Here is a 13894-nt window from a genome sequence, read left to right on the forward strand (position 1 = left end):
TATTCAGCATGGTTGCGCCTTCCAACACAAATTGACTCCAAAATACGAAATGTGAGCTATACTTGATTAATTGATATAAATAAGAGGGGTTTCCTATTTTATTTTTTATAACTGTATCTTAGGTGCTAGGAGAATTACAAGGAACTGCAAGGTGACTGCTATTTTATTTTCCCTTACAGGAATTTGTCAATCAAGTTCTTGAAACAATTGAGTTGGATGAAATAAGGGATGCTTTAGTTGGAATACCAGGGACAAATGGACTATCTACGGAGCAACGGAAGCGGCTCACAATTGCTGTTGAGCTTGTATCGAACCCTTCAATCATATTCATGGATGAGCCAACATCAGGCTTGGATGCAAGGGCAGCTGCTATTGTCATGCGTGCAGTGAAGAACGTCGCAGACACAGGTCGAACCGTTGTGTGCACTATTCACCAACCAAGTATCGAAATATTTGAGGCATTTGATGAGGTAATACCCTTCATCATACAAGATTATAATAATAAAAAATGTAAATACAAGATATTTTCTAAAGTTCAAACTTTACAATCAAGATAAATTACAAGTTCTGATACTTGCTATATAGGTTGAGGGTTGTATGAAGCACTATAAGGCCTGCATGAAAATTCATGTTAGATTAGATGGAATTCCTAACAATTGAGTCTAGGCATTATAATTTGTCCAAACATAAGTTATCTACTTAAAAAAACACCAAACTCCATTCAATACAGAACCTACCTCAACCATTTTATGGTTTAAATGTTTGAGATGCTAAGAGTAAAATTAACCCTAAACCCTTGAATTTGTTCAAATCATATCCCACATGTTAATGACGTACCATGTATCACTAATTAGCTTGTAAAATTCATATGCAGCTAATGCTGATGAAAAGGGGTGGAGAGTTGATCTATGCTGGGCCGCTTGGACACCATTCATGTAAGGTCATCCAATATTTCCAGGTAATTAATTTGTATTCACATATGGGCCATAAATCAGTTTAAATCTTTTTGTTTTGCATGTATATAGACTTCACCATTGTGTTTTATTTTTATGTATTTTTATAACCTGTACTGCATTGTTCTTTGTGCTTCTAAACTCTACATAATTTCAACTGCACATGACACATGAAGCACACAAGTTATGTTTATCAAAGTGCAAAGTACACAAACTAGCTACATCTATAAACTTTGAAATTTTGGTTTCGAACCCTTAAGGTTTTTAAGTGGTTCACCCAAGGTCCAAAACCTTGCAGTCAACAACTACTCGCTTACTTGCCTTGATTGATGTGGGGATATAGCATGACAGTTTCAAGAGTCGCAATTATATTTTACTCTTAATATATTTCATTTAAATAATGATACAGTGGCATACATTTTTGTCTTTGAGTAGAGTGTGTTCCAGCAGTTATTAATATACTTGTGAAAGTATTCCCTCTATTTCTTTCTAGGCAATATCTGGGGTACCAAAGATCAAGGACAACTACAATCCTTCAACATGGATGCTAGAAGTTACCTCAACATCTATGGAAACTCAACTGGGAGTTGATTTTGCACAAGTTTATAGGAACTCGTCGATGTACAAGTAAGATTTAAAAATCATCACAAATAACTATAAACCATTCATGTCACTAGCTATCAATCTTAATTATTAATACGATCATTAAATAATATAACATGCTTTACAAGTTCCATAAAATGAGAGGCTTTGTGCATCAACAATAATTAACAAAAAGATAATGAATGGTTCCTAAAAGCAATTTGAATAGGCCGAAACTATTTCTAAATGAGTCTTGCATTTCTAAAAAATTAATTTGTGCTAATAATAAGTTGTCGGTGATTGAAGGGATAAGGATGAACTCATAAGACGCTTGAGTATACCACCTTTGGGTACAAGCAATCTCAATTTCCCAACACGGTATCCACAAAAGTTTTGGGAGCAGTTCAAAGCTTGCCTTTGGAAGCAAAATTTATCATATTGGAGAACCCCTTCATACAACTTGGTGCGAATTATTTTCATAACAGTCTCCTGCATTGCCTTTGGGGTATTATTTTGGCAGCAAGGCAATATAGATAGCATGTATGTAAATCATCACTTTATCGTATTATGATGCCTCATATCTATTAGCTATATTTTTCTTAACTCATGTATTGTTTTGTTTGTGGGTAGAAATGACCAACAAGGTCTGTTCACCATATTGGGATGCATGTACGGCACCACTCTGTTTGCTGGCATCAACAACTGCCAATCTGTGATGCCATTTATCTCGATTGAGCGCTCTGTCGTGTACAGAGAAAGGTTTGCAGGAATGTACTCTCCTTGGGCTTACTCATTTGCACAGGTAAATAAATATAGACTCGGTACAAGCTACCTAGTTTTGAAGCATGCAACAATGCTCATATAGTTATGTTAGGTTTGTCCTAAACCAAACCTTTTAATTCTGACAATAATACCTCTGAAAATAATTATTTCAAGTAGAAAAGGCTATATGTTATGATAGGTTTCATGATGTGTCTATTAACACCATTTTTGTGTTATCAATGTTATAATTTTTTTGGGTATTCATAATTAAAGTTGAATATTTTTGACTTAGGACAAACCTTATTGTAGCTATACTCTAGTATAGATGGAGTAGTAATTAATATATGCAGACTTCCACTTTATTTGTGTTTTTTTCCAAGTAGGTCGCCATGGAGATTCCTTATGTGTTTGTGCAAATATTGTTGTTCATGTTCATAGCTTACCCAATGATAGGGTATGCATGGGAACCAACAAAGTTCTTTTGGTTCTTTTATACTATGTTCTGTACACTACTCTACTTCCTCTACCTTGGAATGATGATGGTGTCAATCACCCCAAATATCCAAGTGGCGTCCATATTGGCATCTATGTTCTACACCATACAAAACCTCATGTCTGGCTTCATTGTGCCTGCACCAGTAAGTACTTTCACCAACTTTATCATGTAGTTTACTCCATTCCATTTGCCCATTTTCACATGTTTGTGAACACAAAGGAGCTAGTGGCACGATTACAATCAAATACAGAGGTAAATCATCCATTTTCCATTGCACATAATCTCTCTCTTTTTTTTGTTACATCTCACCTTTGGCCAAGAATTTCAATAAAGCTACATATACACAAACACATTGCACATGAGATTGGAATGAAAAATTTTAGACTAAGATGAAGAGTATACCAACAAAAATATTTATTATGTATATACACGACTAAGGTAGTATCGATGCTGGTTAATTCATATTAATTTATTGCTGGTGCATTTATTGCAGCAAATACCAAAATGGTGGCTATGGCTGTACTACACATCCCCCATGTCATGGACACTCAATTTATTCTTCACTACCCAGTTTGGTTATGAGGATGATAAGAAAATTGAGGTATTTGGAGAGACCACTTCAATCGCAGCATTTGTGAGAGACTACTTTGGTTTTCGCCATGACTTGTTACCACTGGCAGCTATAGTTTTGTCGGCCTTCCCCATCGTCTTTGCCACTCTTTTCGGTTACAGCATTTCAAAGCTCAACTTCCAAAGGAGATAAATCAATAATTAGTCAAAAGAAAAATTTGTTGCATAGTGTAGCATAAATTTTTCATCCTACAGATGTATTTATAGAAAAATAATTTCATGTTTGCTCGCCAATTAAGTCAGTGTCTTGTGTATATAGATATGTACTATGCTATTACAAATACTACTTGGAATCATTAATTGTGAAACGATGCAAGGCCATGAGTACAAACATATTATCTTCAGAGGCATACCTAAGATGCAAATAGATTGTTCGTTTCAAGTGCTTGAAATAAAAATTATTTTTATCTTTCTATTACTGTCCAAGTCCCCCTAGATTTATGGCAGGAAATGATTGGTTTTTAAGCATTTGCAAAATAATTAAATTTATTACCATTCTTTGAAATTGTGCTGGAGATAGAGTTCCATTTTCAACATATAACTGAATCCACTTTAAAATTTGAAGTCAGGCTAGTCTTTATCTTTATCTATTTATAAAGAGCGGACTGTTTCTGCGGTAGTTGACTTTTCGTCCATCATTAATCGTTGACATGTGGGCCCATATCATGGCTACCTCGGCCTCTTCGACTAGGAACCAGATGCACAACTATCGGACAGTTCCTATCAAAAAAAAAAACTATCGGGCAGTTCCTCTTCTTCTTCCGCATGCTACTCCCAGACCGGATGCCGCCTCCGCCTGCTTCCCGCATGCCTGCACCGCAACGCCGGGCCTTCGGCCATCGGCCAGCCCCCTCCCACCTCTTCTTCTCCCTCAGCCAGATCCGCATCGCCGTCTGCCCTTCAACCGGTTTCCATGCCGGCAATCGTCATCCTTGAGCTTCAGGTCGTGGCTCCCCGAAGTTAACCTGCAGTGGCGCGCGCGCCATATGTGGTCCTCCGCTCATATCTGCACCCCCCTGCCTATATGATCTCCTCATCCTGGTCGCCTGCAGCCAGAGGCGGAGCTAGCAAAAAATTCTAGGTGGGGCAGGCCGGCAAGGGCCCGCCGGCGGGGCGCGGCAGGGCCGGCAAGGGGCCACCGGCGGGGCGCGGCAGGCGAGTTCCCGGCGGCTAGCTGGGGCATATGCCCCACCCTGCGTGATGGGTGGCTCCGCCACTGCCTGCAGCAGCTTGATGGTGCGGCCGTGTTGCCCAGCGACGGTGTGGGGTAGCGCGGAGGAAGGGGGCTCGGGGAAAACGGAGGACGGCGGCGCAATAAGCGCGGAGGACGACGGCGTGGGAAGCGCAGAGCGTGAGGGGCCTCGCGTTTTTTTTTGCGGGTAGCGAGGGGCCTCGCGGAGATGTAGAAGACGGAACAAATGGCGTCGTTCACATTTAATTTCTCCTTTTAGGCCAGCATTTATCCACCTGCATAAATTCAGTTGTCAAAATGGCATGCTGGAAACGTTTAGGTGAAATTTCACCACAGGCATTAATTCACCAACTTGAATGCATTCCGGCTAACAGCTAGAAATTGGACGTGTGATATCTTTCCTGCGAATCTTTGGGCTGGGAAACGTATAAGCCAAAATTAATCTATCTATCTACTTCTATTCTATTCCTAATTTCAAAGCTAGCAATCAAACCACATGGGTGTACTGGTAATTTCAAAGCGCAATCAAACCACACGGGTGTATTGGTAATTGGAATTGAATTCTAATCAATCCAGCCCAAACCTACGTCTACAGAAAGGAAGAAGAAGCAAGAGAAAACCACGGCTAGGATATGGAGAAGATCGCAACGCCTAATGCCTTGAAGGAAGAGGAATATATATGTCTTCCAACTGAAATTAATACAGCGGCGATCGATAAGAATATAGGTGTCAACATGCGGTTCTGTGGCCGGGATTTTCCTTATAAAAAAAAGTGTCAACATGCGGGGAGCAGTCACTACTCGAAAACGGGTCTTCAGCACCGGTTGAAGAAGTCCTTAGGTACCGGTTTTTCAACCGGCACCCGCAAACCGAGACCCTTGGCTCGGGTCTAGGATACCAGGTAAACAAGTCGGTGCCTTTGGTACCCATATGTACCGGTTGGAAAAACCAACCGGTGCCTTTGAGGCTGCCACGCTGACACAGGCGTGCAACCTCTTTGGTACCGGTTGGTATTTCCAACCGGTACCAAAGAGTCTTGCTTGTTATCCCAAATTTTTTTATTTGTTTTGTTTATTCTTTAAGAATTGCTATGCGTACTCGATCGAGCTATATAGTACTATACGTATACGTCCATCGGTCGTGTTAGAGTTCAAAGAAATTAACTAAAAGTCAAAGCCAAGCATTTAGTTAGGTTAGCTAGCAATTACAATATATATACAAATATACAAACAACACGACATCACGTTTAAAAATATTTACAAATATACAAGTCATGTTTCAAGACGACCCTCTGTTGATGTGTCCGTCATGATAGAACTCGCCTCTAGCATCTAGGATCTCCTTCACAATGAATCCTGCGAGCTGCTCGCACACGGCGTTAATCCGATCAACAGGCAAAGATTCCATCTAGATTTGCGACATCTATAATTTTTGAAAAGATGGATATATATTAATTCACCATGTTAGTATAATTAATTGAACGGAGTTGAAAACGGTATGAACATACTCTGGCATCCTCTAAAGTTTCTTTCCCGCATTCTACTAGACCATGTATATAGTCGCATACATAGTACCCACACCAATCAGTTCCTTGTTGTTGTTGTCTCGCACACTGTAAAAGAAATAAATCAGTTATTCTATATTTGTGTACGCCTATGCAGAACAATTGATATTACTTAGAGAATTGGGCGCGACCCAACATACCAGAAAATCCATTCTAACATCCAATTGTGTCTTCCCTCTACCGACTCTTTTGTTCTTCTTTACAAATTGTTTCCACACCCTGTGCAGGAAATTTACTTGGATGTTGAATAATTGATGTAAAATTGAAAAGGATTTGATATGTGCACATTGTACTTACCTATTCAATGGGTCTAAGAAATGTTGGATTGCAGACTGTGGGCACCTCATGGAGTCGAACACTGTAAGATTGTTACTCTCCAAGCAAATTATGAGCAAAACCCAATGATAACTGCAGATATATACACAACCATATTAGACTTAGCATTTATTTAGGAATATAAAAGAGATTTTACTCGACCAAGACTTACCCATAGTTGTATGGTATCATTATATAAGATTTGTAATGTTGGCGCATCAGGGCATGATATATGTTTTGACACGTCTCCTTGTAGTTGTCATTAAGAGTTTTCTGGTTGATTATCAACGGCATCATGAAGCCCACCTGATGATGCCATCCTTCTTTCCGGCATCTTTGAAGCTCCATACTGAACGATAAAATACAAATTATGAAGTGCACAGAGTTATTTACGTTGATGACAATCTAAATTTTTTGATACTTACAGAACTCAAATGGTGATGATAGAGACGTCTAGGGCTTGTCGATGATATATGGCATGTAGATCTTCGAAGTAGACCCAGAAGTCGTCCTCCCCACGATAGAAATCATGGTCGCGATACTTAACTCCAAACATATCCATTTCTTCGTTGGACATGCGCATGTACCATTTGTGTAAATTAAACATCTGTGTGCCTAGTTTGATCTCTTCCTCCTCAGTGACAAGAGGTTTTCCAAGCTTGAATGGAATGGCAATAACTTCAGCAATTGGGATATCTGCCGTCCCTATTGCCTGATCAAGCATGAATCCAGTTTCGCGAAGAAATTCCGCCTCTTGTTCATTTGGTTGCTTCCCCACCAGGAGGGGCTCGAGTTGCTTGTGTACTGAGCCTAGCTGAGGAACAATCTTTCCACATTTCTTATTTTTTTCTCTGCTGCTGTGCCTTTATCAGTGTGCGATCAAAGTCCGAGGGTAGTTGTTTCAGTCCTGGTGGGTTGTTCAAGCATGAGCAGACCTTGACTGCTATTTCTCGATCTACCAGTACCCTCTTCTCTTGGACTTTAGGTTTGAAATGTTCTTTGACCTCGCGATCCACTTCCTCGTCAAATTCCTCTTGGGTCAGCACATAAGCTAATTTCTTCTTAGGGCCTATCTTCTTTTCAACCCTTTTATACTTCTTGTTTGTGGGTCCAGGCAGTGGGAGGGATGCTGTCTTTTTCTTTCCTTTTCCTTCCGGTGGCGGAGGAGTTGGAGTACTACCGGCCCTCTGCTCAGGTGAGGGAGTTGGATCGCGATCAACATTACCATAGTCGAGCGGAGATGGTGCTGAGGAAGGCGGATCCACGGGAGCCTTGTTATTCGCAGTCAGTTTGATGTCGGCCTTGCGCCATGGAACAATCCCGTGTAGTGCGTCTGCCAACGTCTTCTCTTCATCACCTCCAACAAAATCAAACTCGAGATTCTCATTAATATGGGTCGGTACAACTATCTTCTCGACTGTGACGGAGGCGTAGCCAGGGGGTATCGGTATTCCATGAATTGTACTAGCAGGATTCACGGGTAGAGTAGACCCGTGTGCTACCTAAACAGATATATTCTTTACTCGCACATGGAGCTCGCATGTTGTTGGGATGGTGATATCATCGACTGGGTACCTCTGCTACTCTGGTGGTGGTGCCTCAGCTTGTACATTGGGCGCCGCTGTGGATGCACAACTGCTGCGTTGATGGTCAGCCGGGCTTATCACAACATCCTGCGCCTGCGGGGCACCGATGGTCCTTTGGCTCAGAGCATGTTGCACTGCCTCATTGACCCTTGCGTCCATCTGAGATTCCAGTGACGCAACTTTTTTTATTCATCTCTTCTTGTATAGCACGGATTTTCTCGTCCTGTTCGACCTTGCTCCTTCGATGAGTCTTATATGAGCTATCTCCGGCCTAAGCAACTTTTCATGGGACCACGCCGATGCCCCGGGCTCATCCAGGGTGTTTAGGATTCTTTAACGCCCTGGTCAGCTCATCGTTCTCCCTTTGAGGCTGGAATGTTCCTTGTTTTGCCTCATCTATTGCTGTGACCAGATCGTGGGCCACTTCTTCCATATTCCCAGGGATGACCAAAGTTCCATCCGTTGGGTTGAGTGACACACCGTTAGCAAATAACCACCACTTCGATCTATCCGGCCATTCCCAAGTCGCCGGCCGGATGCCTCTATCCAGTCTTGCTCCGTCTTCTGCCATTTCTTTACTGCCTTCTTGTACCCACCTGCCCCAAGGTGGTGGCTGTACTTTTTGCTTCCCGCATTCCTTTTGGCCTGTTCAGATTTTTCTTGTGCTTCCTCAGATAGCTTGTACTATTTGAAGTCCTCCCAGTAAGGTTTAACTTGAGGAAAATTGTTCCAGTCCGGTTCCTTATCCTTCTTGATGTAATTGGAGAACAACTTTTTCTTGAATGTTGCAAATGCAAGGGTCATCTTCTTCAAGGCACACTGCTTCACAAGTTCTTCATTGACTCCTTCCGAGAATGTGAACATATCCTTCAGTTCTGTCCACAGCATTTCCTTCTGGTGTGGAGGCACAGCGTGTTGTTGTTCTTCTGGATTGCTCGATTTCCAGAGTCTTGTGGTGATCGGAATTCTCGTCCGGACAACAACCCCACATTGTGCGACAAACTTGGTGCTAGCAGCCTCTGGAGCACATGGACAGCCCTCTGCGTCCACTTCTGTGACGACCTGTCTTCCCTCAAGTTTTTTGGTCGGACGGCGTCTCCCTTTCGGCTTCGATGTAGAGCACGACTAAATGTAACAAAAGATATATTAATCACAAATCTAATATAGTTAATTCACCATGCATAATTAAGATACGTACCGCAACGGGCTGCTGAGGGGGCGTCGGGGTAAAGTCATCATCCCCATCACTGCCATCTCCGGACATATTCAGGAACGAATCGGCTGTGCGGGCCTCTTCGGGACCGAATTGTTCAGCGGCGTTGACCCTAGTATCTTCGTTTATTGCATCCATCATGTATCTTGCGGCGGCCTCCTCATCGTAGTGGTCCATCCTTAACTGAAACTAACCTTAAGTGTTAGTGTTAGTGTTAGTTAGTGTGTGTGTGTGTGTGTGTGTGTGTGTGTGTTAGTGGGTGTGTGTTACCAACTCAATTGAAAAATTAAAATTATATGAAATTTAATAGTATAAAGTATTTGAAAATTAATAGTACAAAGTATTTGTACATGTAATTCTTGAGGACAATTAAAATAAACTTACAAAATGATAATGCGCTTAGGAATAATTAACTCAACTAGAAATGGTAATTTATAATCTAGAAATACACTTGCAAAAGTATTTGTACATGTAATTCTTGAGGACAATTAAAATACACTTACAAAATGATAATGTGCTTAGGAATAATTAACTCAACTAGAAATGATAATTTATAATCTAGAAATACACTTACAAAATAATTGTAATATATCTAGAAATACACTTACAAAAGAATTCTTGAGGACAATTAAAACAAACTAAATATCTAGTTTAAATATCTAAAAATGCTAATCTATAATCTAGTTTATCTAAAAATTATATTAAATTTACTAAACCCCAAAGAATTGTAATATATCTAAAATACTAAAAAAGTAAATAAACTAAATTCTAGATAATATATCAAAAACTAACTAAAAACAATTGGCTCAGTAAATTCACAATTCACTATTTAAAAAAGAATTGAAACAAAAAAAAGGCTCGGGGTACGCCGGCTGCCAAGCAGGGGGCGGCCGGCGGTGACGCACCACGTTGCGGCGGCATTGAGGCGGAGGCCCGGCTGCTCGCGGAGAAGGGGGAGACGGCGCGTGTATGTCGAGGCGGAGGCGGCGTGGCGCGGTGGCCGCGTGGCGGCGCAGGGGAGGAGGCGGCGGCGTCGAGGCGGGTGGTGGCGCGGGGGAAGGACGGCGGCGGGCCAGGGGCGCGCTCGAGGTCGGCGCGGCGTGGAGGCGGCCAGGGCGCTTGAGGTCGGCGCGGTGTGGAGGCGGCCAGGGCGCTCGAGGTCGGCGCGGCGTGGAGGCCGATGCCGGGGGCGCGGGGACGTCGAGGCGGGGCCGGCATCGAGGGCGGGGCGTCGAGGGCGGCTGGCGTCGGGGGCAGCGGCGTCGAGACGGCGCGGCGGTGGACGACCAGGCACGGAGGGGGCGGCGGAAGATCGGGCGTGGAGGGCGCGGGGTGCGTCGCGGAGGTCGACGATCGGGCACTGGAGAGGAAGCAGAGTGGGAGGAAGAAGAACAGGGCTATATACCCTGACCCTTATATACCGGGTGAACACATCACCCGGTACCTTTGCGGAGCCTAAGGCACCGGGCGTAAACATAACCGGTACCTTAGGCTCTGCAAAGGTACCGGTTAAGTATACGCCCGGTACCTTCGGTCCCCAACGGGCGGGAAACTAAAAGGCCTAAGGTACCGGTTAAAGAACACCAACCGGTACCTAAGGCCAAAAAATCTATTGTCTTTAGATCTTTTGGCACCCGTTTTATCGGATTCATAGAGTAGCTCAATGGTAACACTACACACTTTGCAAGCCGCGGCCAGGGTTCGAATCCTGCCGCGCAACCTTTTTTTGCGAAAAGGACCCATTGGTATCGGGTGAAGGTTTCAACCTGTACCTTAGGCCTCCTTTTCTTAATAGTTCACTAATAAATCAGTTAATTGCCTAGAAAATCATTTAGTTGCGCAATAAATATATTAATTGCATAGTGAATCATTTAATCGTCTAATAAATTAGATAATTGAGTAATAAATCTGATAATTGACTAGTAAATCATTTAATCATCTAATAAATTAGATAATTCATAATAAATCTGATAATTGCATAATTAATCATTTAATCGTCCAATAAATTAGATAATTCATAATAAATCTGATAATTGCATAATAAATCTGATAATTGCCTAGAAAATTTTTTAATTGCAAAATAAATTAGTTAATTCAATAATACATCTGATTAATTCCTAATAAATTTATTAATTGCTCAATAAATCTATTAACTACCTAATAAATCATTTAATTGCCTAATAAATCTGATAATGTTCATAAAAAATTATTTAATTTCCTAATATTTATATTATTTGTCATATTTGTCATTTGAGCATCTAATAAATTAGTTAATTGAATAATAAATCTGATAAATGGCTACAAAATCATTTAATTGCCCAATAAATCTGATAATGTTCGTGGAAACTATTACAAGAGATAATCATTCAACTAATAGAATATTAACGATGGTTCGCTTTACAATCGTCCCTTCATTGTGATCATGACATGCGTAGGGAGCCTCCTCTTGGGCTAAAAGAATACTTGTGTCAACCTCCACTGCGAACGGAGTCATGTCTTCGACCTTGTTGTATTCTTCTTCATCTGTGACATCGTCGACTCCCACAATTTTTCTTTTGCCTGCCAGAACTATGTGGCACTTTGGCTCATCTCCCGCACCTACAAAACTTGATTTACTTCTAGACTTGTCATTTTTTGGTTTGCTAGACATGTCCTGCACATAGAAAATTTGGGTGACATCCTTAACTAGGACGAATGGTTCGTCTCGATAGCCAAGCGCTTTGTGGTCTACTGTTGTCATTCCGTACTCATCGATATCAAACACCTTTTCCTATCAGCTTAACCCATTGGCACCGAAATAGAGGGATATTCAGCGGCCCATAGTCGAGTTCCCAGATCTCCTCATTGTAACCAAAATATGAGTTTGTTTGTCCACTAGAGTCTGTGGCATCTATACGGACACCACAATTTTGATTGGTGCTTTTGTTACCTTGGGCTCTTGTGTAAAATGTGTATCCATTAATTTCATATCCTTGGTACATCAAGATTGAATTTGCCGGACCCCTGGCCAGCCAAGCTAGCTGCTCATGAATTTCATCGTTGGCCATGACTTTCTTCTGCAATCAGGTGGCGAACGTATCGTTATGATGGTTTGTAATCCATGTCTCAGACTTCGAAGGGTACATGCTTCGGACCATTTGCATGTGCTCCTCCATGTACAGAGCCACCAAGACTGATTGTTGCAGAACTGTGAGATGTGCTTTGCTCAACGTGGCATGATCGGTGGCATTTACTGATTTTGTTCTAAGTGTGCCCTTTCCAATCAGTCGACCCTCATGCCGTGATACTGGAACCCCAATTGGGCAGAGTTCATTCACATAGTCAACACAAAACTCAATGACCTCCTCTGTGACATAACCCTTCACAATGCTTCCTTCGGGACGAGCCCGATTACGAATGTATTTCTTTAGGACTGCAAAACATCATTCAAAAGGGAACATATTATGAAGGAAAATAGGACCAAGAATACCAATCTCCTTGACCAGGTGAACTAGAAGATGTGTCATAATATTAAAGAATGATGGAGGAAATATCATCTCAAGACTAACTAAACTTTGGACAACATCCTCTTGTAGCCTAATTAGACTCGATGAATCTATTGCCTTCTGAGAAATTGCGTTGAGAAATGCGCAAAGCTTTATGATTGTTGCTTGAACATTAGCTGGTAGAATACCTCTTAGTGCAACTGGAATTAATTGTGTCATCAACACGTGACAGTCATGGGACTTTACGTGAGTGAATTTCTTCTCCTTCAGGTTTAGTAGCCTCTTTATCTTCGAAGAGCAGCCTGATGGAACCTTGATACTATTCAAACAATCGAACATACTTTGCTTCTCTTCCTTGCTAAGAGTGTAGCACGCAGGACCTAAGTAATGACGTCCTTTATCCCTTTTTTCTGGATGTAGGGCGGCCCGTTGTTTCAATCGTTGAAGATCTTGCCACGCTTCGAGTGTATCCTTAGGTTTACCGTAGACACCAAGAAAGCCTAAAAGGTTTACACAAAGATTCTTTGTTAGGTGCATCACATCAATTGTGTGGCGGGCCTCTAAGACTTCCCAATAAGGTAAATCCTAAAAAATACTCTTCTTTTTCTACATAGGTGCGCGTTCGTCATCACTCTGCACTAATCTACTGCCAGGTCCTTTTCCGAATACTAATTTTACATTTTTAACCATTTCAAACACCATTTTCCCACAATAGTGCCTAGGTTTCATACGATGATCTGTCTTTCCACCGTAGTGATCATGCCTCCTCCTTAATGGGTGCTTGATTGGAAGAAATCAACGATGACCCATATATACTATCTTCCTACAGTGCTTGAGATACATACTGTCGGTTTCTTCTAAACAATGGGTGCATGCCCTATAACCCTTATTAGACTGTCCGGACATGTTGCTTAGCGCGGGCCAATCGTTAGTTGTTACGAAAAGCAATGCATGTAGGTTAAAATGTTTCTCTGCGTGCGCATCCCACATAGCAACCCCCTCCTCTTTCCGCAACAATAGAAGATCGTCAACCAGTGGTTTCAGATGCACATCAATATCATTACCAGGTTGCTTGGGGCCGGGAATAAGCACTGGCTTCATAATGAACTTCCGCTT

General features: G+C 41.8%; 1 protein-coding gene across 1 annotated transcript; it reads left to right on the forward strand.

Annotated features, from left to right (window-relative positions):
- The first annotated feature begins 6 nt into the window (after nucleotides 1–6).
- On the forward strand, nucleotides 7–3835 carry LOC120696485 (ABC transporter G family member 41-like). The gene is made up of 8 exons (XM_039979410.1): nucleotides 7–51; nucleotides 180–470; nucleotides 875–958; nucleotides 1447–1580; nucleotides 1842–2075; nucleotides 2166–2337; nucleotides 2681–2935; nucleotides 3287–3835. Exons 2-8 carry the CDS (start codon nucleotides 330–332, stop codon nucleotides 3554–3556), a joined length of 1290 nt encoding a protein of 429 aa, XP_039835344.1. The 5' UTR covers nucleotides 7–51; nucleotides 180–329; the 3' UTR covers nucleotides 3557–3835.
- The last annotated feature ends 10059 nt before the right edge of the window (nucleotides 3836–13894 follow it).

The sequence above is a fragment of the Panicum virgatum genome, chromosome 3K (assembly GCF_016808335.1).
Source record: "Panicum virgatum strain AP13 chromosome 3K, P.virgatum_v5, whole genome shotgun sequence".
In the NCBI taxonomy this organism is placed as follows: Eukaryota; Viridiplantae; Streptophyta; class Magnoliopsida; order Poales; family Poaceae; genus Panicum; species Panicum virgatum.